This window comes from Aplidium turbinatum, chromosome 1, assembly GCF_918807975.1.
Source record: "Aplidium turbinatum chromosome 1, kaAplTurb1.1, whole genome shotgun sequence".
NCBI classification, from domain to species: domain Eukaryota; kingdom Metazoa; phylum Chordata; class Ascidiacea; order Aplousobranchia; family Polyclinidae; genus Aplidium; species Aplidium turbinatum.
The window spans coordinates 27,899,399-27,927,103 of record NC_137472.1 but is presented as its reverse complement, the minus strand read 5'-3'; the positions used below and the strand labels follow the sequence as shown (position 1 = coordinate 27,927,103).

At 38.5% G+C, this 27,705-nt stretch overlaps 2 protein-coding genes across 2 annotated transcripts; both read right to left on the bottom strand.

Moving 5' to 3' along the window:
* Positions 1-866: 866 nt before the first annotated feature.
* Positions 867-12,325, bottom strand: LOC145772505 (vacuolar-sorting protein SNF8-like). The gene is made up of 6 exons (XM_082584379.1): positions 12,266-12,325; positions 9,839-10,048; positions 9,425-9,484; positions 6,997-7,148; positions 6,308-6,494; positions 867-3,198 (listed from the first exon to the last, which is right to left on the bottom strand). Exons 2-6 carry the CDS (start codon positions 10,004-10,006, stop codon positions 3,013-3,015), a joined length of 753 nt encoding a protein of 250 aa, XP_082440505.1. The 5' UTR covers positions 10,007-10,048; positions 12,266-12,325; the 3' UTR covers positions 867-3,012.
* LOC145772458 (uncharacterized protein C5orf34 homolog) lies at positions 10,080-27,705 on the bottom strand. The gene is made up of 3 exons (XM_082584339.1): positions 27,591-27,705; positions 26,328-26,473; positions 10,080-12,638 (listed from the first exon to the last, which is right to left on the bottom strand). The coding sequence occupies exons 2-3, from the start codon at positions 26,385-26,387 to the stop codon at positions 10,749-10,751; spliced, it is 1,950 nt and encodes a 649-aa protein (XP_082440465.1). The 5' UTR covers positions 26,388-26,473; positions 27,591-27,705; the 3' UTR covers positions 10,080-10,748.

The window sequence follows — 27,705 nt, the reverse complement described above, 5'->3', positions numbered from 1 at the left end:
CTACCTTTAGGTCACTATTGACCCCCCTGTCAATGTTTTGCATGAAATAACAAAGATTTAAGAAGGCTTATGGCAATGCTTGTCTAGTAACCTTATTTAAGCTATGGCCTGTCAAACACTAACCTTTCACTATGGCACTGCATATGTTGGTGGTAAACGGTACGCCAAATCTTCCACTTTTGGCAAAAACAAGGTATTTTTATTATCATATCTCAAAAACGTGATGTGTTAGAAAAAATCTAAGGCCAGATTTGGATTCAGCATGGCCACATTAGTCTAAGCAAACTTGAAACAAACAAGGAATAAAAAATAAGTTGTAAAATGTTGCCCAGTGTAATTCATCATTGATTACATCTAATATCTTTGTATCAAACAGGCAATAAACCATCATTTGAAAAACAAGGATTTTAGTAAAAAGATGGCATGATGTAACTGTGTCTGTCATTGGCAGCTGGCTGATAGGCATCATGGTTAGACCCCCTCAAAAATCAACCGACAAATTAAAACTTTGGTAGCAATAGAGAGAATACCTTTAATCGAAAAGCAGATTGGTCGGTTTAAACTCTTTATCCTCGGACTGACGAAGCCTTGGTTGGTCATTCCTGGTAGTTTTGCATACAGAGGCTTTTGACGCATGGCCGGTTACAGAGATTGACAGAGTGAAGTTTCCGATTGTTGAAATGTTGTTGCCTGGGAATTATTCCACCCATTAGGTGCCGCTGGATAGATAGCAGTCTTTGGAATGCATTGCTCAAGCGCACATTCCGAGAGTCGAACCAGCGCTGTTTGATGTTTCTTCGTTCACGAAGTCACGCGCTAACCAACTGAGCTAACGGGGCGGACAAATAAAACAAATTACACAAGGATGAACATGAAGTTTCATTGCGACACTGCAACACGACCGAAAGTGCGCTTTGTGATCACCACATCTGATCAGACAGAAGCGACGGCCTATTAAAGCATGCATTCAGCTTATTTAGAACACAATGAAGAGTTACGGAAGCAAAGTAAAGAAAGGGAAACATCTTTCCTACAAATCACGCATAAATATGCTGAATCATCAGAAGCACAATCAGGGAGAAAATTAGTCAACTTGTGATCAAAATTTTTGATTGTTTTTTGTTGTCGCATTCAGGCCCATTTGTTGAAGATTTACATTCAGTGGACGGAAAGACAATCTTTGTGTCAGACCAAGACACGGTAGCATGCTCTTGAGCAGTGTCGAGCCGATGTCCTTTCGAGCTTCGTACCAGTACCCTCACCACTTGGCTATGCAGGGGACAAAAATTTTGATAATCTGGCTTGATAAATTAACAGATTTTGAATTAAGCTTAAACTTCAGAGGACGTTAAATCGATAACCAAAAATGCTGATTTTTTTCAAAACCAAAACTTGTTATTTTTGCATTGTTTAAACGTCACCTGACGTTCATAGCTTCCAGTAAGGTATGTTTGAAACGATGCAAAAAGGCAACTTTTATTGTGCGGATAAAGTTTGCTGCTTACCTAAGACCAAAGGCAGAATACCCAGTACCACTAATTTTAGCGACATTGCTTTAAATCTCACCATTATTATTGTTAAACCTACTTATCACCTAAACAAGATATAAACAAAAGTTAACGAAAGCAAAAGACTTGACGTGGGGATGGTAGAAGTAGGGGATTGCTCACTGAGAAAGAAGGTGGACAACTGAAGGGTTACAGTCTAATAACAAAATTTGGTACAACTACAGCGTGAAGCCTACCACCAATCCACCATAGACTACATCACCTATGTGACCTGTCCACGTACGTACAAAGTGTGTGGTGCTAGAATACATGTATGCATAGTTAATACATATGACAACATCTTTATTTAACACTATTCAAGTCATGATAATGCAGCGGTAGACTTCACGCCGCAGTAATAACGAAGGTAGCCTTCCACTTCCGCAGTGAGATTTGGCCAATGTTCTAGCATCCAAAATTTAGCAATTTATTTGATGAGAATGCATTTATGTGAAAGCGAAAAAATCTTTTTGCATAGCCTACATGCCCATTGTTACTTTTTGCGAAGCCCTTCAGCTGTCCACGCCGCAAGAAAAGTCAGTATAGCGAGTCGCCTTAAGCTTGATGCTTAAAGAAATTAGGGTCTGCACAAAATTCCAAAATGTACTAAATGATAAACGTCTCTGCGAAGTGAAGGACCCATCAGAACTATTAGGTGCATATAGGACTTGGCATTCAGGGAAATACAAAATATATCGATAACATACTCAAAAGCTTTTCACATTTCTCAGCGTAAAACTAAAACATATGCTGAGAGTGAAAGAGTTTTTTCATAGCAATCCCGATAAAAGAACGATATTCCATATTTCATGTGTTGATACAGTTTACTCCAGCTACTAATTTTGATAAAGAATATTATTCAAAGACGTATGTTACAACAGCAGCTTAGAACACAAATTCTGTTGAATCGATACAAAAGACACCGACGAGAAGTTGATCAATTGGATATGGACAGAACGGCACAACATTTACATACAAAATGTGAGAAAGAAAAGTACGATTTGACCAACTGGAGTTAGATGAATGCAAATAAACCTTGCCGATAAATTAATTAAATTTAACAAGTATAACAACCTTATTTAGGAAAAATTAAATATTTAAACGAAGCCACGAACATTCTACTGGGGCTGTGAACGATTGCAGTATTTTATTGTTACTGTGACCACTGGCGCACAAAGTAAAACTAACAAAATGCTGCTAACACCCACGTTCCAGCAACACGTTATGAAACTATTGAAGTACGCAAAACTTTCTTGTAAACAAAATCAAATTTGACAGCAAAGTAAAAACTATTTGGGTGCAAATCTAGCAACCCTGACTGGTCAAGTTCATTTCCACGTTACACTACACGACACATCAATCTCAAGCGTAACATTTGTGTCATGTTGAACAAGTGTGACAACTCCGTCGTAAGGTTTCCAATCGTGCTTCAGATTTCTTTGTACAGAATCAGAAGCACCAAAGGCTAAGTCATAGACTTTCTAGTCGAAGTGAAAAACGCAGGAAACCAGAACAATCTGTGGCCATCTGGTGCTTGGTCGTCCACCCAGGCCATCCCTTCCCTGGTTAAATGTTCTAGAACGTGGTCACTCCGCTCTCGCTTCCAACCGAGATTTCCTTCCACATCCGAGTGGGAAACTTCACCGTTGTTCTGCCACATATTTAAAACGTTCACATTTGCGGATATCAAAGATTTAGAATGCAACACTGGAGTATTTGTACTGCAGAAAGAACCAGTCAAGTGATCTATTGTTGTCACGAAGAGAATCGAACCCGCTCCCGCCACAACTTTTAACAGATAAGGCTTGATTCAGACTGCTTTTAAATCACAACTAACTGTTCGTAGTGGGAAAATAAATGCAACTACACACGGCCAGATTTAGCTGATGGGGGCCCGGGGCACTTTTAGATCGGGGGGCCCCCCCGTGCAAAAAAATTTTTTTGCGCCGACGGCGCGAAAAACCACTTCTACGTCTACAGTAGCATTAATCCAGCACTGCACTGCACAGCATTTTGCAGAAACTTTAAAGGCTGAAAAAAAAAATGATAACAGGCTAACCCTAAACCACATTTTTTCCACGTCGGGGGCCCTTCAAAAAGGGGCTCGGGGCGCGAATTTTTTTCCCACGAACTTTCTGTCTCATTTGCATATTTCTGTAAGCGTAGCCATTACTGGTTACGGCGCGGCGCGCGTAACTGTTTTTACCGATTTTCGCCTTCACAGCAGCTGATTTTCGCCCTCCACCAGGTCCAAATGTAAACATTGAACTTGAAAAAATGCGTAGCCTGGAGACACACCTAGTCTAGTCAAGTTTAAAAAAGTTGAGAAAAGAAATTGATTCTGGTCACTAGTCTAAAAGTAAGATTTTCCGAATTGATTAAGAATTAACCCAAACCCATTAGCCCTAACCTTACTTTTTTTGAAAAGCTTTTGTGCACCGCAAAAATTAATGTAGGCCTAAAAAAAAAAAATTGACTTTGATGGGCGTCGAACCGATGTCCTCACGATTATAAGGCAAATGACAAAACCACTGAACCAAACGCGCCAACGAAAAATGTTTGCATTCACACGGTATAAATACAAACTCTATGCGAAGTAGCAAAAAGTTTGTGAGAAAAAAAAATTTCGCGCCCCTCCCTAAATCCGGGCCTGCAACTACACAAATGGTTGAAAATAGTGGGTAGGTTTACGCGTTAGGTCAAAGTGCATAAAAACCTCTTTATACAAACCAACTGTCCAATCGTTAAACGCATGGTCAACTTTGGGGGCCCGTTCACACTACAAGAAAACATAGTGATAGGCTGGTATCGTCGCGAAGCAAACGTTCCAAAAGAGAAAAAGAGCTGTCTACACTACAGTTGTTGCAGTTGAAGGAAAGCAAAGCGAATACCTGTGCCTTTCTGACGCAACAATGTTTTTTTTTAGCTGGTGTAAAAGTTGAATAAGGTGCTCGCTTTCCAATCATGCGATCCTGGTTCGACTCCCAGCTTAAGCTGGTTGTTGAAAAACACCGCTCACCTCTACCCAGGGTGTACTATCTTGGGTGAGCGTAGTTGCTGAAGGAAAGGAGGCCGAGAAAAACAAACTGGCTACCATACTTTCGTTAGTGTCGAAGGTTTAGTATAGTGAGAACCTTGTCTTCTTAACCCCCGATGCTTTGATTCAAGTATGAGACTCACCTTACTTGATGCTTCGCAAGATCATGGCTGCAGCTTTTGAAAAAGTTTTACAGCATTTTTCTTGCTACTTTCACAAAAAATGCACCTTCAGTCCTTCACATGATAAGAAATGCTCAACAAAAGGACTTTTACAAATGCTGCCTGTTTGGAGCGTGGTCAGAAAAAGAAACAACAGCGGAAGGGCTCCCAGCATTGTGTTGATGGTCAGGGCCGTTGAAAGAATAACTTGGGCGCGGTACCAATGGTATCCTCAGGTCTCAAATTAAGACACCTTCAAGTAAAACGCACAATATCCAACGAATATCAGGTGTTTTTCAAGTTCCCTAAATTCATCCCGGGCCCGGATCCAAAGTATCCTCTTGCCAATGCTACTGTTGAGGCTCACTAATATTTTGTTTTTGTCGACGTCGGTTTGTATGGGTATTGGGTAGTAGCGTTGACAAGGGGGTCCAGGGGTACTTTTAGACTCGAGATGATTTTAGTGGCCTGTAATCTTTTCAAGGGGCACGAAAATTGTATTGGTATCGAGAAAACTCGTTTTCTCAGAAGCCCCTAGAAAACTTGAAAAACAAAACGTTGGCTTTGCTTCGCTGAAAATAACTATAGTGTAAACCTCCTCAAGAGTGTTTACTTTAGCATCGTTTGCAGTTGAATGATCGCTGCATGGCGACCTCTACATGTCGCTGTGCAGTGGCGGTTGGTGCTGTTTGTGAGCAGTGGGGCTGCAATAACTAGTCCAGGGGGTCTCCCCCCGGAAAAATCACATTAAATTTGGTGCGTTCTGAGCACGTTCTTACCCCAAATATTGAAAAAATGCATTCAAACTTTGTTGAAAAGTTGATGTATTCCTAAGCTGTATTTAAAAAAGACTAACAGTATTGCTTTCGAGACAAACTTTAGGATACTAGTATTGAGCTTCGTCTTGACTAGCCTAGCCGTTGCATACAAGGTTCAAGTGATTTTGAGATGCCCTAGGCTGGACTAGCACTTCCTATAACCTGTTGAATACCCTAACTCTACAGCTAACACTTCTAGATTCATGGCTCATCGCTACCCTGCGAAATAAAAACTAACTTTAAAAAGTCTGTAAAGTTATTCGGTTAGGTGGGGCTGTTTTCCATGCAGCCCCAACAGATTCAAAAATTGCTGTAAAATACCAAAAGAGGTGGAGCTTCAAGGATGATTTTTAGCCAATCAGAGCGCTAGAAATCCAGAATCTCGGGCTGCAGATAAGTTTGCCCAAAGTCGGTGTTGCCAAACGAAACTTTTAATATTTTAATTTTCGATCCGCAATTCTTAAGTGAAAAAAGTAACCGGGTTGGACAAACACAGAGGAAAACATATTTTCCCTCTTCTCTTTCTTTCAGGTGGGGCTGCAGCCCTGCAGCCCCATGGCACGAGCCGCCACTGTCGCTGTGGGTTGTTGCATGCTAACCATTCCAATACCTAGGTGTCGTTGAATGGTAGGTTGCCCTTGAACAGCGTTGTTCAAGCGCACGCGTGAGTTTAACTATTACCATAGCTCCGTAAGACAAGAAAATCGCGAGACCGAGTGCTATATCCGATAAGAACAAACTTACTAATTGTGCGAGTTCCAGTACAGCAGTATGGTCCATGTTGAGCTCCCCTGGTACAGAATGAACAACCTGTTTCCCAGCGCTACCGAGCAATGCAAAACCTGTGCCCAGTACTTTCAGCTTCTTGATTGCAATTTGAACATCTTCTAGTGAAATAACTTGTCCGTAGCGACTCCTAGCTGCACTAAGCCTACATTATAAGATGGAAATAGTTTATTGCTGCATACACATGTGATGTCACAAGTGTTGGCATCATATTTGCAATGTAAATGCATTCGCAAGGATAAAAACAGTATCTTTCACTTTATCGAGTTAAAAATTAACTCGGAATGATGGGTTGACAAACACCAGTACTCCAGAAACAAATGGCTTAGTCAATCAAAAAATTAGCTCAATCAATAACTATGCACGTTTAATTGTTCAAGCATACACTTTCAATCACATTTGCAATCGCATTTGTCAAACTATGTTTTTTCTACACTACTAGGCCTATAGCTTAAGACTTACAAGTTTTTAGACTTATACAAGTTTATAGCTGATTTGGTGCATCAAGGAGCTGATAAGAATTAGGAAAATATCATTTTTACGGTTGAGATCTAAACTCATAGATAGATTATACTGTAGATATTTAGACAACACATCGAAGTAGAATGTTTACGGACATTGCCATCCACTCTGTAATGTTACATCACCTGCGATGCACTTCTTTCAGTGTCATGATTCCTCCATTCTGAGAGCGAGTCGCAAGACAGATCTCAACAGCTTGCACTCCGAGCTCATAATAGAAATCACCTACCCCGAGCATCTCGGACCAAAATCCCTTTCCTGATGCCAGGGGATCCACCTACATAACACTGTGAAATTTAAAGCCGAGTTGAAGAATTTAACTTTAAACCAGGAAGACTGTTTTGCAAGCCTTATTCTAGTAGTTTTTCATGGACAAACAGACGTAATCACTGACATAGCCACTGAGAATGATGTTGCAAGTTTTCGCCTGTAGTTATAGTATGCCAGCTGGTCAATTCTTTCAAGCACTGGGCACCGCTGAATGAAGACTGTGTTTGGAAGTCTGTTGGTCAACCTACCCGATAGTTGAAAGTCATAGCGTAAAGTCGCTCGTTTGCATAGGCTGATGGTCATCAAGTGCGGTCTGCTACTATTCGAAGAATCGGGTTCGAAGAAAGCCTATTTGATATTTCGGATAATTCTAAAATCCCACAGCACTACAGCAGCATCTGTTTATTTAAAGAAATTAGCTTATAATAGAGTTTAACCAGGTAAAATGTCAGGCAAAAAGCCTCAACTAAAAAAAAAAAATAATAAAAAAAGTTATTAAACGGCGTTTCATGATTACCAATAGAGGTAAATTAAATAAACTCTCAGCCAAAAAAATAGCAGTGGTCAAGCAGGAAGTAAGTTAAGTGTCAGCGAAAACACACTCGCAATATCTTTTCACCAACAAGGCAAAGTATGAGCGTCGCTGTCGACCTATAAAAACTCGAAGAATAGCTCTACATCTACGTGGGAAGCAGTGCATTTAAATACAACTGCAAATATGTTTCAGGTTCTTGTTTGCGTTGTTCTTCCCAAAGTGAACGCAAAAACACGATGTCAAATTAACGCATTCTCATAAACATAATTTTCAACGGACTTTTTATTTGGGCTAATTGCTTATAACAAACAAGCTTAGAGAAGACCGGTTTTCATTTGACAGGTGGGTGGTGTCAGGTGTCACTAACTCACTAAGTGGGGGTGGCCGATTCTTTCCTTGCAGCAATTGCCTTCTCTCCTATTCTACATCGCGTTCTGTCCATCGCATCGTCTTCCTTTAGTCCCACTTTGCCTCATTCTTCATATTCTTCACATGTTCTTTTTGGACGTCACCGTTTCCACTTCCCATCTACCTTCAATGTATTAATGCCTTTCGAAAAAAACTTCCTCCTTCCCTCTTTAGTACATGTCCATACCATCTTACCCCGTTTGCCCTGGCAAGTTATTCAATAGTTTTTCTCATCTCACCCATCAGCTCTTCAGTCTTTTTTTCCTTTCTGGTTTTTATTCTACACACTGTTCTTACCATTGCCCTTTCCGTTCTTCTCAGAATAGTCAGTTCACTCTCTCAGCCACGTTTCGCTGCCGTACAATATTGCAAGCCGCACACAACTCCGATAGACTTTCCCTTTCATTTTTAACAAAAACTTTTTTCCACATAACATTTCCCCACATTCCCTGAACTGTGCCCAACCCAGGCTTGCCCTTCGTGTCACAGGTCCTTCGCATCTACCCTTTCCATTTATTTGATCACAAAAATAACAGAAGTTGGTCACTGCTTCAATTCCACAAAAGCTTTCTTTGCAATCCTTACCTAAATTTTTCCCTTTATCACATTTCCCGTAAATAAAGCAATTTTCCAGTCTTGCTGTTGCTCTCCTCGTATTGCCACATCTTGCATCTGTACCCAATTACTACACACCTTGCATAGCATCGAATTTCGTACCATTCTCTTTCCACATATCGCGTAGGAGTAGACTTTGCTCTTTATAACTTACTATACCTTCTGCTCCACCCACCAACACTTTCGTTTACTCTAGATTTACCTTCATACCCTTTGTCTCAAATGCTTCTTTCCACTTCGCAAATTTTTTTGTAGTTCCTTCAATCTTCATACTATCACTGGTTAAGACCAGGTCATCCGCATACAAAATTTCGCTCAGCAAGACAGCAACCCCTTCAGTCACAACTTCAACCACAACAGCAAATAATATACCGTTTATACCGATCCTTGAAGTACGCCGACTTTCACAAAAATTTCATCTGAGTACTGACTTGAACCAACTTTTTACTTTTATTAATTACCGTAACTACCTGGCTTCAAATAATATTTTTTCATACAGATATGAATTCTCGATCCACATGCTTGAAAGAGATGAAATTCGGTCTTGAATTAAAGAATTGTCGGCTATCAAATTGGCTAGCGTAAAACCGATCAGCAGATTTTATGTAATACACAGACAGAACCTTTTTGTCATTTCAATCATGTTTAGCTCTTTTAAGCAGAAGAAAAACAGTAAAAATTCAAGAGACGGCTGTTGATTAATCTTAAGCTATTGCACTTCTTACCCCAATTGAAGCACACATTTGCTGAAACTGGTGTCGAAAATTTGGATTTTTTCGAATCTCCTGAAAATAAAAATAATCAAAAATGATGCGAAACAATAGCCTTGTATCTTCCATTACTCTTAAAAACAGTAACAATGTTGCACCATGACAAGGTTATACTGTATCACAACTCGAAATACTGTAGCAAGTTTCAAATTATGGGAAGAGTTAATTACAGCATTACTTTTAACATATTTAAATTGCAGACTTTGTTTAACTGTAGCCTATTACTTTTCCTGCAGTGTTGCTTGGTTACCGTAAAAGTATTTTTTAAATGTCAAATATAACATTTTTAAAAAGCATTTGGTTAAAAAGCGACAAAATAGTTATCATAAAGATCTTTTTAAGCTTCATCACATACTTATCCTACAGTACCTGCTTATGTTTTGCTGCAAACTCTTCAAGATTAGTGTGAAACTTTTCAAGTTGATTGCTCAGTTGTTCAAGCTGTTGAGCAGCGATTTCATTCCCACGTTCCTTGTACCGAGCAGTTTCAAGTTTCTTTTTGGCCACTGCACTCGCACCAACTCCACGGCGCCGCATAGTGATCTTTCAAGAAAGCACTGTATGCTTTAAGACTATTTTCTATAAAATATACATTTACGATACCTACCTCTCTTAAAACAAATTAAAAATCTATTAAGGGAAAGAAAGCAAAAAATAGAGGCTAAACAAGTCACATCGACACGGTAAAGTGTGTATCTACTAGACACAAATGTAGAAAGTGACGTCACACATGTGTACCGGTACACTGAGCTACACTACACTAAGCTACTGCATAATTACACAATTGTGATTCTACTAAAGCAGAGCATCAACAAACATTTTTGGTCGTACACCACTGAAAACAGGACTACACAATACATGAAACTTCTGAAGAAGACGTTTAGCCAATTAGCCATACAGCATTGAAGTCATAATGCAATTGAAACATGAACATAAACGAGTCATTCTATGCAGATGATACAAACAACCTTCCATTAAACTGGTTTGACTAGAACACAATAACTGACATTTTGCAAATCTGATAAAAAGCGGTGTATAAAAAAATTTAGATTGACTAAACTCCATTGAATCACAAAAATCTAAGAACTATAATTGTTAGAAAAAATATATTATAAACATCCTTGGTTATGAAGCACCGTACTGGAACTTAATAAAAACTAAAAAAAAAAAATTCTAACACTTTTCTACAATAAACTCTTTAGTAACTCTAGACAATTTCCATTAGAAAAAAATAACATTAGAAATAGCCTACTACACAAGTTTTTTCAAGCTCACAAGGTTAAATTGACTTGCGTAAATTCTTAATAATAAGATCGATATCATTTATGGCTTGGCTTGTGTTTTTTAAAGCATCTGTCACTTCATATGATGCATGTGATAGTTGTGTGGGAGAGTCCATATTTGAAATATCTTTTAAATTTCTTGTATTTGAAACTTCACCAGTTTCCAATTGATCAATAGAACTTGATTTATCCTTCGAATTATTCACTGAGCTACCCACACTCACGTTTTGCTGAAGTAGATAATTGAATCTATCAATTTTTTCTAATTCTGTTGAGATCATGTTTAGTTTTTCTGGTGAAAAGATTGAATCTGCATAGAAGAGATTTTCCAAACGATTGCTTTTTGAAGTTGAAAGCCACATCAACCAATCACACATTGGGCTGAGATAACAAGAAAAACAACTTTCACAGTCTAATAGGTTGTTACAAATTGTGTGGTGGCCATCAGCTGTCAAAATTCGACATGACAAAAAAGCTAAGCATTCTTGTGAGTTTCGCAGTGATTCCAATTGTGTTTTTGAGATAGCAACATAAACAGTTGTTCCATCTTTAAAGCAAATCTGAACGCTTCCACCAATAGCAACAAAATTACCTAATTCTGGTATATCAACTGCTTCGTTTATTTCCTCAAAATTATCACCTTCTGGGCTTTCAACACTGTTGGAACTTACAAAGCCATTTTCGAATCCCATGAGTGAACTATTCCAACATTTTTTTGATTGAAATGTCTTGTTAAAATCTTTCATTTGCTGTTCTGCATATGAACGAAGTCTTATCGCTCGCAAAATGACAGTTTTTAGTTCAAAATCTGCTGGCAAAGCAGTTGGTGAGTACATGCGCTGAATTGGAGACTTGGCATTGCCATCAGTATGATACATTAAATGTGTGAAATAATAATTAGCAGACAGAGTGGAATTTAAAATGGAGCCATCAGCAAGCCAAGTCTCTACGATAGGATGATTTTGATAACAGGTTTCTTGCATCTTGTCACTCGAGTCTCTTTCCATTGAAAACGATCTAATCCAATATATAACACCATTGTTCCATAATATTCTTAAAAACTTTGCTGGAAAAGTATTTTCCTGTCCTTCTATGACATACGGAAAAGACTGGTCATCGCTGTTTAAATCAGAACACATTCTCCATACATGCTCAAACTGTTTCTTACAAACACCTGGCAGGGAATAGGGTGCATGACTTCTATTAAGCAGCTTAACAGAGGGATCATCTTCTTGAGGATTAAGACATTGCATTGCAACAGCCAAAGGATATTTCCAATGCACAGGGCAGCAGGATACAGGAAAGATTTGTTTGTTCCAAACATATCGTCTTTTGTTTGGTTTTTCTAAAACAATATGATCTTCCTTGCTAGCATTTGTTAGTGATGAAGAAGTTGAATCAGTTATACTTTCATGAGAAACCATTGAAGTTGCACTTTCACTAGTGGAGGAACTTACCTTAACAAGGTGATCAACACAAACACAATGCACATTTCTATTCAACGTCAGCTTACCAAATTTATCTTTTGCTTCAACAGTTACACAGTTCAGAGAAGCATCTGGTATATTAGCCTGATCAGGCCATTCAAAGCTTGTAACATCTTTATATAAATGAAGGATCTCTCCATCACACAAATGACTAAACTGGCTTGGTATGTAAGGTCGCTCAGCGAAGTGGTTCCGCCATTTAACAGCAAATTCTACTTTTGCTTTCGTTTCACTTGTGGCAAAGCAACACCTTTGGCGTATGACATTGTTGCTATCCGGGTGAGTTGGTGCACTGATAACACATCGTATAAATTGATAGTTAGCCCCACAAGCTGACAATTGAATGGATGATTTGTCCTTGAATTGCACATCTAGGCTGTCATCATCAAACACCATCACCTGAAAAAAACATTATTTAGATTAAGAGAAACGTATCAAATTTGTTAGACTCAGTCTTTTGAACTTCTGTTGGCTTCTTGTTCTTCTGTTAAGCATTCAGTCAGCATTGCAAATAAGCAGTTTATAGGTGTTTATATACTTACAGAGCATGACATTTTGGCACTGTCACGAGCATAATTCAGACTGTCATGTTCACTTTGTCATTGGATCAATTTGGCTTTGGCTCTCTTTGTTGTCAGACTGTTAACTGCTATACCAAGGATTGCCATAACATCTTTATTTCGAAGAAATGTCCTTGTTCTTGACTTGAGTCTTTATTTTGTCTTATTTTTAACAATTAAAATAATTTTATCTTTTTCCTCTGGCAACAGATGTTGCATAACATATCAAAACATGTTTTTGCGCCAAGATTTTATGACACTATAAAAGAAAGCAAACAGAGAGATCTGTGATGTCAAAAATTAAAACTAATAACATAGAAATGCATTGATTGTGTATGTCTGACGCTCTCTACCCGACTGATGTGTGATCAAGCATGATAAATGAAAATCAACTGGTTAGGAAGAAAAACAGGTTATAGTTAAACAAAACCTAAGCTGCTGCATTAATCTGTACATAGGCGCCGACTTTTCAAAAAACCTTGGGGGGCGAGAAAGGTGATGATGTCATAAACATAACGCTATTTCACTCAATTAAAATAGTCTTTGATTAAGCTTACTGTCTTGTTTATATTGACACCTAGGTCGCAAACCGAATTTATTAGAACCGCTGCTTGAAACGATTAGTTTTACGCATGCAGTACGCCTAGTCGTAAAAATTTTGATATTATGAGCTCATAATTGGAACAGTTGGAAAACAAGCCGATTCACTTCCTTTTCGTGCGAGTGAACAACAACGATCAAGACAGTGAAGTTATCGAAATAAAACGCAAAAAATACTGATCTCAGGCAGAGTGGAAACCTACTACAGACGAAATCGGTTAATAGTATACTGCTTAAACGTATCAATCGTTTATTTGAATCAAAACCTGAAATCCCAAACCAAATCCAATCTAATGATAAGTAAAAACATCGGTTAAACGAATACCGCATAAAAGAATAAGTCGGATAAAAGCATCAGGATTTGCTTCTAGTTTGCATACTTTATTCATTTAATCGTATAATTGTGCCTGTTAGCGAAAAGATAATGTCTCTTTTTTGCTTCGCATAATTGTCTGCACTGTTCAAAGGCGAAATGAAGCAGAGGTGAGACATACGCATGCGATCAAAACAAAGACAAGTGTCTGTAACCCCAGGCCATAATCTAATAGACATCGCACTACAAAAAAACAATTTTCGCACAGCTGGGCTTCATTAAAACAGAAGAGCACACAAAAGGAATAATCACACTTCCCAATAAAGAAGTTTAAATGCTTTTGATGTCATCCGTCGGTGACTGGCTTTCCAAGGAATGGACACGGAGAAATTATTTCGGCTTGAGAGGGAAGTGTTGGAAAGCATGTCCAAAAGTTTTTACCAGAAACCTTTGGAGAGTTTTTTTTTAAATTGTTGAAAAAAGCCTACTGTTGTGAAATGCAGTGCATAATTTCATTTGTGCAGTTTTGTTCAGTTGAAGAACATTGCATATTAATTGTTTTACCAGACAGCGCAAAAGACTTGAAAAAAAAACCTTTGCGATTTCAAAACAAACAATGAGTGTGAGCCGTGTTTTTCTACCATACCACTATTTTCGTAGGCCACGTTCCATACTCAAAACTACACAGCTGGTATGGAGCTAAAAATAGCACGCTTGAATTAAAAACATCAACTTCAAAGTTCGCATTGTGACATCACAGATATTGGTGAGATTAAAAGAAGTCCGATTGCCACAGTTTGCAGAAAAATGCTTTGATCGTAAATGCTCTCCCAGTCAGCAAAGCTGGTCTTTTTTACATTGTTTCAACGTCTGCAGATGAATAATCAATGTAAAAAGGACCAGTTTTGCTGGCTGGAACATACAGCACAGTGTTATGTAACACAGAACCAGTAAACTCTTTAAAATTTTCGTAGGCCATGTTCCATACTCAAAACTACACAGCTGGTATGGAGCTAAAAATAACACACTTGAATCAAAAACATCAACGTCAGAGTTCGCGTTGTGACGTCACAAATATTGGTGAGATTAAAAGAAGTCCGATTGCCACAGTTTGCAGAAAAATGCTTTGATCATTCTTCTCTCGTGTTGTCGCTATATGTCAGGGCATCCGTTGGTTAGCCACTGCCTGGTGTCGTCATCGATGGAAATTAGGCCTTCCATACCATGGGGTGGTCTGTATAGCCGGCAATCCTTGATAATGTGGGCTGCCGTCTGCATTTCGCCACACTCACAAGCAGCACTCTCTGCCAAGCCCCAGCGCAACATGTCTTATTCAGCTCCATGACCGGTCTTTGATCATTAATGCTCTCCCAGTCAGCAAAGCTGGTCTTTTTTTACATTGTTTCAACATCTGCAGATGATAAATCAATGCAAAAACGACCAGTTTTGCTGGCTGGAAAATACAGCATAGTGTCACGTCACACAGAACTAGTAAACTCTTTAAAGTTTAACCAGAATTGTAAACAGTTGTAGGAAGTATCAGTTGTAATGTGCGTTGCAGCCTAGTCAGCACAGACATCTCAACAATTACGCCCATTCACAATAAACCTTTTTTTTAGTAAATTGGTTAAACGAATCAATCGGATAATCGTATCAAAACGTCTGGCAAATAGGTGATTCAATTAACCGATTTCGTCTGTATCAGTTTTATTAACCCCGTTTCGCTCGTTTTGCTAGTTACTTACTTAAAAACGGTAACAACGCCGAAGTGTTTTCTCTTCTGTTTTTTATCGAAAGTCATTATAGTCTTTTATCGCATGAGGTGAAAATCACTTGCGAACATCTCGACCTATACTCGAGTATAGGTCGAGATGTTCGCAAGTGATTTTCACCTCAAAAAGGCAGGTTCAACTTATACACGGGACACTGGCTGTTGTCTCCAGCAGCTCGGCAGTTATTTTTGCTGCGGCAAAACTATTGCCGATGTAGATTGCGAAGTGTGAAATGGCGTTGGCCGAAGTAAAAGTTTTGAATACGTTTATTTGCAATGATTCAAACTTAATTTTCAAATTTAATGATTTCTTGTCAATTCTAAACTTTATACACATTACACTTGTTGAGCAATATGCAAAGCTAGACAAAACAGCAAAAAGAGCTGTTTTAAGAGATCAATCTTTATTTTTGCTTGTAGGATATAATCGTTCTTATTACATAACATTCCATGATCGTTGAAGTCGATGTCAAACCTTAGCGGCCGCATAAAACAATGACGTCAGGTTGGCTAGGTGATAATAGCGGTAAGAAACGTCGTTACTGCAGGCAATATCTGCGACCAAGACCATTAAACACCTTTTCTTTTATCGGTTTTCGATTTAATTCTTACACATTGCGAACAAAACAATGCGTTCTGTTGAATCACAATTGATCTCACAACGGGAAGACCTCGTTGAAACTACTAAATCTGCTCGTCTAATTTAGCTGGTTTACTTAATATTGCCGTGAATAGTTACGTGACTGACTGTTCCAGCAGCGTAAGTTTACTCTACGCTCTAGCCCAGGGTTTCCCAAACTTTTTTGGGCCACGGACCACTATTTGTGAATCTGTTTATTTGCGGACCCCCAATACAAAGGTAAAAATGAATAAAACTGAGTTTTGTTTATTAAAAAAACTGACAACATCAATGGGACGGATGGGATTGCTTCTTATTGCATATAAGTCATCAATTCTCGGAGTTATTTGTGAGGTTTAGTGACATCAGAAGGAGATTCAATAAAGCCAAGCTTAATATACTCGTCATCATATCTTCGTAAGCTTATCATCTTCTTCTTTTTGGACAAAACATGCTGATGGGCTTCACATTCCGCATCATTGCAATCTTCTTTTCGTTTTAAAAATTTATCCATAACTTTAAACTGGGCTACAACACTAAAATTTAAAGTTAAGATACTGAGCTTAACAACTAATTCAATGGCAGTATAATCACACAATTACATTATCCGATAACTTTACTTGGTTTCTCATCTCTATCTCACAACAAACTTTTCGCTCACCTATCTTCGTTTCACTCTCTTGCGTAGGCAAACGGTTGAAATGATCTCAACAAAACCGCAAATCCTGAATGGCGATAAGAATATATAATTACGTCATAGACGAGAATACGAGAATTTTTTGTAAACAACTTTTTAACTGCAACGAAGGTGCAACAAGTAAGATTTACGATACTGGATAGCAAAAGCTGTCGAAATCATTTAAGTTGCAAAGAACTACGGCAATTATCTTTGACAGGGTATGCACTGTACAACGTATATGTGTGACTTTTAATTTCTTGTCATATCGCCACGGACCACCTGTGCATTCGTCGCAGACCACCAGTGGTCCGCAGATGTCACAATCAATGTGCAAGGCCTCGCGTCAGGCTGCTTTGCGTCTTGACAGAACGTGTTGTTTTGGTTGTAGAATTCTGGTGCGATGTGTTATTATCGGTTATGACCTGAAGTAACCTCTGATGACGAAATCTGTATTATGTAACGTGTTTTCTACAACCTTCGGCCCTACGTGACAATCTCGAGTCTTCTTTAACTTGCTTGTTTATGCCGCTCAATGCTACGTGACCGACGATGAGTTCGTGTGATGCAACACTACGTAACCTTCTCGAAGTTACTGGACTGAACAACCAACTATAAATAGTGGTGTAGTTTGTGTAATGTTTATTATTATTATTATTATGAGTTGATTATGAGAGTTGTGCTATGAGTTGTGGATTGGTAGTTGATGCAGAAATTATTGGTGATTGAGACTTGAAGTAATTGAATACAAGTAGATGAGAATTGGTGCTGATATAAATTGTGTTCGAAATTAGAGTTATTTGAGAAGCCGTTCGTTAAAGTTCTTCAAGAAGTCAGATTATCATTTCACTAGTAGAATTATTCGACATTTAATTGACTGCTTTTCGGTTTGACCCATTAAACTACGTCATTGAACCTTTCCAAGTCTTTTTCCTGGTAAGAGATAGAAAGAAATCGTGACATTCTGGGGGCTCGTCCGGGAATAAACCGAAAAAGAATAAACCGAAGAATACCGAAAGATTTATTGAAAGAATAATAAATTAACAACAAGCTGTCAAGATGGCGGATACTGTCAAGCATGAGATGATTGAAGACTTAAGGAGCATGGCTGAACGAATGGGGCTGACTGACAATGAAAAGTCTGAGTTTGTGATGGAAGAGTATCACAAGATAATGGACCAAAAAGCTCAGCGAGAAGCTGACGAAAGAGAAGATAGAAGAGCTGCTCGTGAAATAAGGAAAGCAGAACTTGAAGCTGAGGAAAACGAGCACAACTTGAAGCTGAGGAAAAGCGAGCACAACTTGAAGCTGAAGAAAAGCGAGCACAACTTGAAGCTGAAGAAAAACGAGCACAGCGTGAAGCTGAAGCAGAAGAGAAGCGGGCACAGCGTGAAGCTGAAGCAGAAGAGAAGCGGGCGCAGCGCGAAGCCGAAGAGAATCGGGCACAACGCGAAGCAGAAGCTGAAGAAAGAAGAGCGCAATATGAATTGGAAAAGTTAAAACTTGAATTAGAAAGACAAAAGCTGGACATTGGTGAGCGATCTAATTCTACTAATGATAATGCTCGAGATGTTATTGTGGCGCAAGTTAGACGCCCAGATTTGCCATCATTTGTTGAAGAAAAAGATGAGTTGGATAGTTATTTGTTAAGATTTGAAAGATATGCTACAATAGCCAAATTGGAGAAGTCGATGTGGGCTACCCAGCTAAGCATGTTATTATCGGGACAAGCTCTTGATCAAATGTTCAAAAGTTCAAAATATGTTCAAATGTTCAAAAGATCTGTCTGTTTATTTAATGGAGAGAAGTCCGAAGACTCTAGAAGAAATAGCCAGTGTGGCAGAACAGTACTTAGTTGCTCATGATGAGAAGTTGTCGACTGAAGAGACGTTGTCATTCAATAATGACGAAGAGCAAACAAATAATTTTAAAGGAGGTGCGGTTCCAAGAGAAGTACGTTGTTTTAATTGTAATGGCTTAGGTCATAAGGCTGTTAACTGCCGGAAGAAGACTAACAGAAATCATCAGGAATCGAGGAAGTGGTGCAATCGTTGCAATAGGCAAGGACACGAAGCGAAGGAATGTAAGGACAAGTCGTTTTCTCTTTCCAATCAGTCTGGAAAAGATAAAGACACGGACGTTTATCGATGCGGTTGTGCGTTAATGATTCCTGAACCCACGCTTGGGGAGGAGAAACCGGATGAAGATGTTTGCGGAAAAATAATACCTGAAGATTACCTGCCAGTAGTGGATGGAAAAGTTGGAAACAAAAAGGTGAAAGTTTTACGTGATTCTGGTTCTACGGGTATAATGGTGAGGAGAGATTTGGTTAAAGATAGTCAGTTAACGGGAAAAACTGGAATTGTGATGTCGATAAATAACACTTCAATCCAAGGACCGTTAGCGAAGATATATATCGAAACTCCGTATTGTAGTGGGACTGTGAAAGCGTTATGTTTACAAAACTCTTTGGTTGATCTGATAATCGGAAATGTTATTGAGAGAGATTCTGAAGTTACTTGTTATTCTTGTGGCAAGAATGGTCACTTTGCTCGAGATTGTTCTGCAGATAATCAGCAACGATCTCACGATGACGGATATTACGAGCGCGAAGAACCGAGGAGAAGAGGCAGGCGACGACCATTTGGAGTTTGCTTTAGATGCGGTAGACGCGGACACTTCGCCAGGGAGTGCGTTGCTGACGGCGGACATTCGGAAAACAGACGTTGCCGTGACAACCACTGCTACCGATGTGGGGAGATTGGACACATAGCCAGGAGCTGCCCTTTTGATAAGAAGGTCATCTCGCCAAGGACTGTCCGGAGAGGAGGTGTTTCCGATGTAAGAAGATGGGTCATCTTGCTCGCCGGTGCATTGAAGACATTGAGGACGATGGAAACTTTCACAGTAAACGTGACTATTGTTTTAAGAAAAGCTATCGTTGGTAGATCATGCAACGATAGACTTATGAGAACTGTTTTATTGAGTAATTAATTGTTTTGTATTGATTGTGTTGTTATATTGTTTGCAACAATATTCTAAGGGGGCGTATGTCACAATCAATGTGCAAGGCCTCGCGTCAGGCTGCTTTGCGTCTTGACAGAACGTGTTGTTTTGGTTGTAGAATTCTGGTGCGATGTGTTATTATCGGTTATGACCTGAAGTAACCTCTGATGACGAAATCTGTATTATGTAACGTGTTTTCTACAACCTTTGGCCCTACGTGACAATCTCGAGTCTTCTTTAACTTGCTTGTTTATGCCGCTCAATGCTACGTGACCGACGATGAGTTCGTGTGATGCAACACTACGTAACCTTCTCGAAGTTACTGGACTGAACAACCAACTATAAATAGTGGTGTAGTTTGTGTAATGTTTATTATTATTATGAGTTGATTATGAGAGTTGTGCTATGAGTTGTGGATTGGTAGTTGATGCAGAAATTATTGGTGATTGAGACTTGAAGTAATTGAATACAAGTAGATGAGAATTGATGCTGATATAAATTGTGTTCGAAATTAGAGTTATTTGAGAAGCCGTTCGTTAAAGTTCTTCAAGAAGTCAGATTATCATTTCACTAGTAGAATTATTCGACATTTAATTGACTGCTTTTCGGTTTGACCCATTAAACTACGTCATTGAACCTTTCCAAGTCTTTTTCCTGGTAAGAGATAGAAAGAAATCGTGACAGCAGACCACAGTTTGGGAAACCCTGCTCTAGCCTACTTTGAAATTTCCATTCCGTATAATTCTAAGCTGTATTCACGTAATTGTTCGTTGTGTCGTTGTTTCAACTCGATAAAGTTTGCTACAATCGAATTCATGTTTGAAGTCACAAAAAATCTAATAGACGTTTAGATAATTCGTGAAATGAGAATAAACATTCAACGTCGCATTCGCTTTTTCGCTACCACGCGTTTTGACTTTAAAGTTGCTCCTCACGCGCCAGAAGATAAGCAACGTGTGACTGTGAGCGTGCGCATCTCAGCAGTAATTCACGTTCCACAGAAAGCCATGCGATCAGCTGCTGTTTTTCGCTTTCGGCATTCTTTATTCTTTAAGTCCGTTTAAATGATCTAAATCTCTCACAAAGTATTTTATCTTTGAAACACTACTTGTATTAGCCATTTTCGTTGCTCCTTAACCATAAAAAGAACAAGAATTCAAAGAGTAGATGATACAATATTTCACATTTTTGGCATTAAATTTTCTGTTCTTGGCCAAAAGTTTGCAAAGCATCAAAAAACGTTTTTGTGCAGAAGCAGACATGGAACCAAAAGCTGTTAAAGTATATATCTGTTTTTCTCAGCATTTAAAAGAAAAGATTTAGACTGGGTGTGGCAATTACACAAAATTGACTTTATTCACATAAAATTGAAAGATTGACTTACTGATTAAAAATTGACTTATCAAATGAAGAATTTGAAACTTTATTCTTGTGTCCAGAACTCTAAACCTACTTAAAACTATCCTGCAATAGGGTCATTCCATGCCAAGCATCCTAAACCTATCAATTTGACCCTCTTCGATTTTGCTCAAACCTGGTCAAAACGTTGTTTGGAATGATTTAGCCATGCATTACAAATTTTAGCTCAGTATCTATTATAGTTTTGGAAATATGATGCTTTAAAGTTTTAGGTACCCCCTAAACTTTTTCCGCATTTGTTCTTTGGACCATTTTCAATAAACCATATCTTTTTCTCCAAAGGTTATATAAAGTTTATTTTTGGTAAAATGATTCACGTTTAGCTATATTACATGATCTTGCATTGTCAAAATGCAATTAATTTGCAGCATAGTGGAGTAACCAAGCCTCAAAGTAGCTGTTTTCTTCACCAAAAACAAATTTTGTACCATATTTGAAAGTCTGTAATTTTTTTATGAAAAGTAGGATGGCTATTATATTTATCATGTATGCTCTTTGCCTAATAGGCAACAACTTTACCAAGTTTGATAAGTAACATCATATTTATTAGAAAGTTATAATGCATCAAAATATGCACCCCAAGCAAAAGAGCCAAAATAATGCCATCTTATGGTATAAAAATATCCTCGTAAAAAGTGTTTACAAGTTAATCTTTTTAACCATTTGAAGAACATTACCTAAGGAACTTGTGTACAAAGTTTTGACTTTGTCACTCAACCATTTAAGCGGTTGAAATGAAGGAGTAAAAAATTACTGTAGAGACAAAACTACTGCTCTGAGCCATTTGGAACAGTTTTTATGGAATTCAGCACCCTTGAAAACCCCAAATAGCAATTTTTCCCACTCCACTACCATCTATATAAGAGATCATAGGTGCCGACTTTTCAAAAAACCTTGGGGGGCGAGAAAGGTCATAACCATAACCGAGTCATAACCATAACGCTATTTTATTCAATTAAAATAGTCTTTGATCAAGCTTGCTGTCTTGTTTAGGCTATATTGGCACCGAGGTTGCAAACCGAATTTATTAGAACCGCTGCTTGAAACGATTAGTTTTACGCATGCAGTACGCCTAGTCGTAAAGATTTTGATATTGTTAGCTCATAATTGGAACAGTTGGAAAACAATTCGATTCATTTCCTTTTCGTGCGAGTGAATAACAACGATCAAGACAGTGAAGTTATCGAAATAAAACGCAAAAAAAACCATTATCTCAAGCAGAGTGGAAAACCCGCTATTAGTTTTATTAACCTCGTTCCGCTCATTACTTACCTTCAAAGCGTTAACAACGTCGAAGTGTTTTCTCTTCTGTTTTTTATCGAATACCGTATATACTCGAGTATAGGTCCAGATGTTTGTAGGTGATTTTCACCTCAAAAAGACAGGTTCAACTTATACACGGAGCAAGCTGATGTCTCCAGCTCGGCAGTTTTCAAAATAAACGCATTTTTGCTGCGGCAAAGTCATTGCGGATGTAGGGTCTGCTACTATTCGGTGAGTCCGATTCGGTGAGAGCCTTTTTCGGTGAGAGCCCTATTCGGTGATTTTTTTGAATTTTTTTTTGAAAATTATCGGGTACCGTAGCCTAATTAAAACCCTTAACCCCAAACCCCCTAACCCCTAACCCAAAAACCCAAACCCCCAAAAAACCCCGAAACCCCCCAAACCCAAAAAAACCCAATTCCAAAAACCCCCAACCCCAAAACCCCCCAACCCCCTAACCCCATACACTCCAAAACCGCAAACCCCAACCCCAAAAACCCTCAACCCCAAACCCCAACCTCAAAAACCCCCAACCCCAAAAAACCCCAACCCCCAAAACCCCCCAACCCCAAAAACCCCCTAACCCTATAACGGCAATGATAATTAGGCTACGGCGCGCAATAATTTAAAAAAAAAACTCACCGAATAGGGCTCTCACCGAAAAAGGCTCTCACCTAATCGGACTCACCGAATCGGGCCATTCCGGCGGACGTAGATTACGTAGTGTGAAACGGCGTCGGCCAAAGTATAAGTTTTGAATACGCTTATTTGCAGTGATTCAAACTTAATTATCAAATTTAATGATTTTTTGTCATTTCTAAACTTTATGCACTTGTTGAGCAATATGCAAAGTTCACGAGACAAAACAGCAGAAAGAGCTGTTTTAAGAGATCAATTTTTTTATTTTTGCATGTAGGATATAATCGTTCTTATTATGTAACATTCCATGATCGTTGAAGTCGATGTCAAACCTTAGCGGCCGCATGAAACAATGATGTCAGCTTGGCTAGGTGATATTACCGGTAGGAGACGTCGTTAATGCAGGCAATATCTGCGACCAAGACCAACACCTTTTCTTTTATCGGTTTTCGATTTAATTCTCACACATTGCGAACAAAACAATGCGTTCTGTTGAATCATAAGTGATCTCACAGCGGGAAGATCTTGTTGAAAATAGCTTGTCTAATTTAGCTGGTTTACTTGATATTGCCGTGAATAGTTGCATGACTATTGCAGCAGCGTAAGTTACTCTACGATCTACTTTAAAATTTTTCACCGTATGTCAATGCCAATACTTAGTTAGATGAACCATCGAATGGTAGTGTCGGGAATAAGCTATTCGACTTATACACTAGAGTAGAAAATATCACCGATTTTAAGCTCAAAAGTGGGGGTTCAACTTATATGCGAGATCGACCTATACTCGAGTATATACGGTAGTGCAGGAGTGTATATTGATGACTGTATGAGATGTATATAATTTCACAATAATGGAAAATTTCACAATATTATACATCAATACACTGCTTATTGAAGCAAAACAGGGATGACAGTTTTGAAAAATCCATTTTAAAAATTGTTCGTTGTGTCGTAGTTTCAACTCGATAAAGTTTGCTAAAATCGATTTCATGTTTGAAGTCACAAAAAATCTAACGGACGTTGGGATTAACTCGTGAAATGAGAATAAACATTCAACCTCGCATTTGCTACAAGGCGTTTTGACTTTGAAGTTGCTCCTCACACGTGGGAAGATAAGCAGTGTGTGAGTGTGAGCGTGTGTGCCGTACTGATCGTGCGCATCTCAGTCGAAATTCACGTTCCAGAGAAAGCCATGCGATCAGCTGCTGTTTTGCGGGCAAGAACAACATAGGCTGTTTTTCGCTTTCGGCATTTTGTAAGTCCGTTTAAATGATCTAAATCTCTTTCGCAAAGTATTTTATCTTTGAAACACCACTTGTAATAGCCAATTTTGTTGCCCCTCAACCATAAATTTACAGGGGGCGCTACCACCCGGCCTCCCCGGAAGTCGGCGCGTATGTAAGAGATATACTTAAAAATCACTCATGCATAACCAGGATTTGCACCTCGTGTGGCAAAATTGCAAACCTCAATATCTCGAAAACCGAAGGTCATAAAACGCTTTTTTTTTAAAGAGTTGTCTCAATGAGCTCTATCTGAACACAATATATCATAAAATTCTGGAACCATGGGTCTACTAATATTTTTTCCCTTAAATAAAGGATGGAATGACTCCTCCGCAAATAAGCCAATTTTTTATTATGGACAGTTAAAAATTGGCCCCCAACTTACCTCATAATTGTTGAGTGACAAAGTTAAAACTTTGTACACAAGTTCCTTAGGTAATGTTCTTCAACAGGTTAAAAAGATTATTTTGTAAACACTTTTTTACGGGGGTATTTTTATACCACAAGATGGCGTCATTTTGACTCTTTTGCTTGGGGTGCATATTTTGATGCATTGTAACTTTCTAATTAATATGATGTAACTTATCTAACTTGGTGAAGTTGTTGCGTGGTAGGGAAAGAGCATACATGATAAATATAATTAATAACCATCCTACTTTTCATAAAAAAGTTACAGACTTCCAAATATGGTACAAAATTTGTTTTTGGTCAAGAAAAGAGCTACTTTGAGGCTTGATTAACTCCACTATGCTGCAAATTAATTGCATTTTGCCAATGCAATCATGTAATATAGCTAAAAGTGAATCATTTTACCAAAAATAAACTTTATATAACCTTCGGAGCAAAAATATGGTTAATTGAAAATGGTTCAAAAACCTAATGAGGAAAAGTTTAGGGGGTACCTAAAACTTTAAAGCATCATATTTCCAAAACTACAATAGATATTGAGCTAAAATTTGTAATACATGGCTAAATCAGGCCAAATAACATTTTGACCAAGTTTGAGCAAAATCAAAGGGGGTTAAACTGGGATCTTTATGATTTTTAGGACGTTTGACATGGAATGACCCAATAACTTAATAAAAAAAACTTGACTTTACTTACACTAGTCAATAGTCATAACCAATTGCAAAGTTACATTAGTTAATTGCTTGACATGATCAGAACACAAACAAAATCTATTATGTATAATACGATAGCTGTAAAAGTTCTACACTCTAAATTTCATGTTTTGTTACACCTCGCTGTGAATCATCCCATTTCCTATTGTGAATTACTAGTTGCACTTACACAAAATCAAACAAAAACATATTATTTTAAAATATAACGATCATCAACTCATTCAAAGAACAATCAATTCACATATATACTTCCACAAACTCACAATAAATCACTTCTGGAACGAAGAAGCTTCAAGATCAAGCGGCGCTGGTTTGACTCTCTGGGTGTGCACTTGAGCAACGCACGTTAAGGACTGCTCTCCGTTCAGCGGCATCTAATGGATGGAATAATTCCCCGGCAACAAGACTTCAACAATCGGAAACTTCACTCATTCAATCTCGGTGACCGGGCCTGCTTCAGTGATTTAAAGCCTCTACAAGTATGCGAAATTGCCAGGATTATGCTCTGCAAGAAGCTTTTCTAGTCCGAGGATAAAGATTCAATCAATCAATAGGCTAAGTATTAAGTTTCATATTTGTCTATTGATAAACTAAACTTGAACTGGTGCCAACAATGTATAAAAAACACAAGCTATGGTAAATGAAGCAAGTGCAGCAAAGTGTCTTAAATTCTCACCATTATAGGCTTAAGTAGTTTACCTAGGTTAAAAATTTATGTAACCCACTCGGCAGCCGGCACCTACTGCATATTATGATGAGCAACAAATGCATGCTTAAACAAAAGTAAAGATACGGTAGCTGGGAAAACATCATACCTGGGAAACAGCATGCAACTTCGCAAATTCAGTCAAATACTCCAAAACAGTATTTGCCATGTTTCTCTTCCAGCTATGGTATCACAACCCTTAAATTAGTTTAGGCTCACCATTATCTCCAAGAATTGCATGACAGTGGGGTAGTTCTAAATGGAAACAAATAAGAAAAGCAATGTTCAGTCAAGGTTACTTCAGTCATTCTTTTAGATCAGTGGTTCCCAACCTGGGGTTCGCGGACCCCTTGGGGGTCCGTGAGAAAGCATTTGGGGGTCCGTAATTACCTTGATGAATTTTGAAAAAAAAACAACAACTTTTTTCTATATGCACGGATGGAGCACCAGCTATGCTCGGGAACAAATCCGGATTTGCTGCTTTAGTAAAGAACGAAGCTCCTCGCGTGGTTGTTACCCATTGCTTCTTGCACAGGTACGAATTAGCAGCAAAAACTTTACCAGCAAGTCTCAAAGAAATTCTGACGAATTGCATGAAAGTAGTTAATTTCATCAAAAGCAGAGCTGTAAACCACTGTACTTTTAAAGCGCTCTGTCAAGAAGTAGGGTCAGATTACGAATTACTTTTGTATCATTCTGAGGTCCGTTGGTTATCTAGAGAAGTTTTAAAACGACTGCAGCAGCTAAAAAATGAGGTATTCATATCAACTTTTTTGAAAGCAAAAGGAAGTCCCTCTCAAAATTGTTCGAGAACAAAAGTTTTCTATACAGCATGGCCTACTTAGCCGATATTTTTGGTCATATTAACAATGTTAATAGTGGCATTCAAGGACCAGGTGTGACAATTATAATTCATGCAGCTGAAAATTTGTAAAGCGTTTTTAGCCAAGTTGCCGGTTTGGAAATGCAGATTGGAAGCAGGGAATTACGCTAACTTTCCAATGTTAGAAGATCTTATCTTGATGGATGAAACTCAAAGAGAATGTAGACCTACTCTTTTAATCTCTATGAGAGAAAAATTTTGCGCACACTTGAAACCCTGCAAATCTCATTTCAACGTTATTTCAATTCAGAACACCTGCCGAACAAAGTTGAAACATGGATTCGAAATCCTTTTCTTTTTGACTTGAACAACATCAGCGATGACGATCTCAGTAAAGATGACCTACGTAATTGATTTGAGATCAAAAGAGTTATTAGCCTTCACTTTCATTCAAAGACTGTGGAAGAATTTTGGTGCTCACAACTGCAAACCTACCCATTCTTGGCAAAGCAAGCGATTATTGTTTTGTTATCATTCATAACCATTTACCTTTGCGAGGCAGGATTCTCAGCTCTTGCTACAACTTACAAAAACAACATCGAAATCGCCTGGACAGTGGACGTTGAAGAATGAAGATGACATGTGTGTTGCATTGTCGAAAACT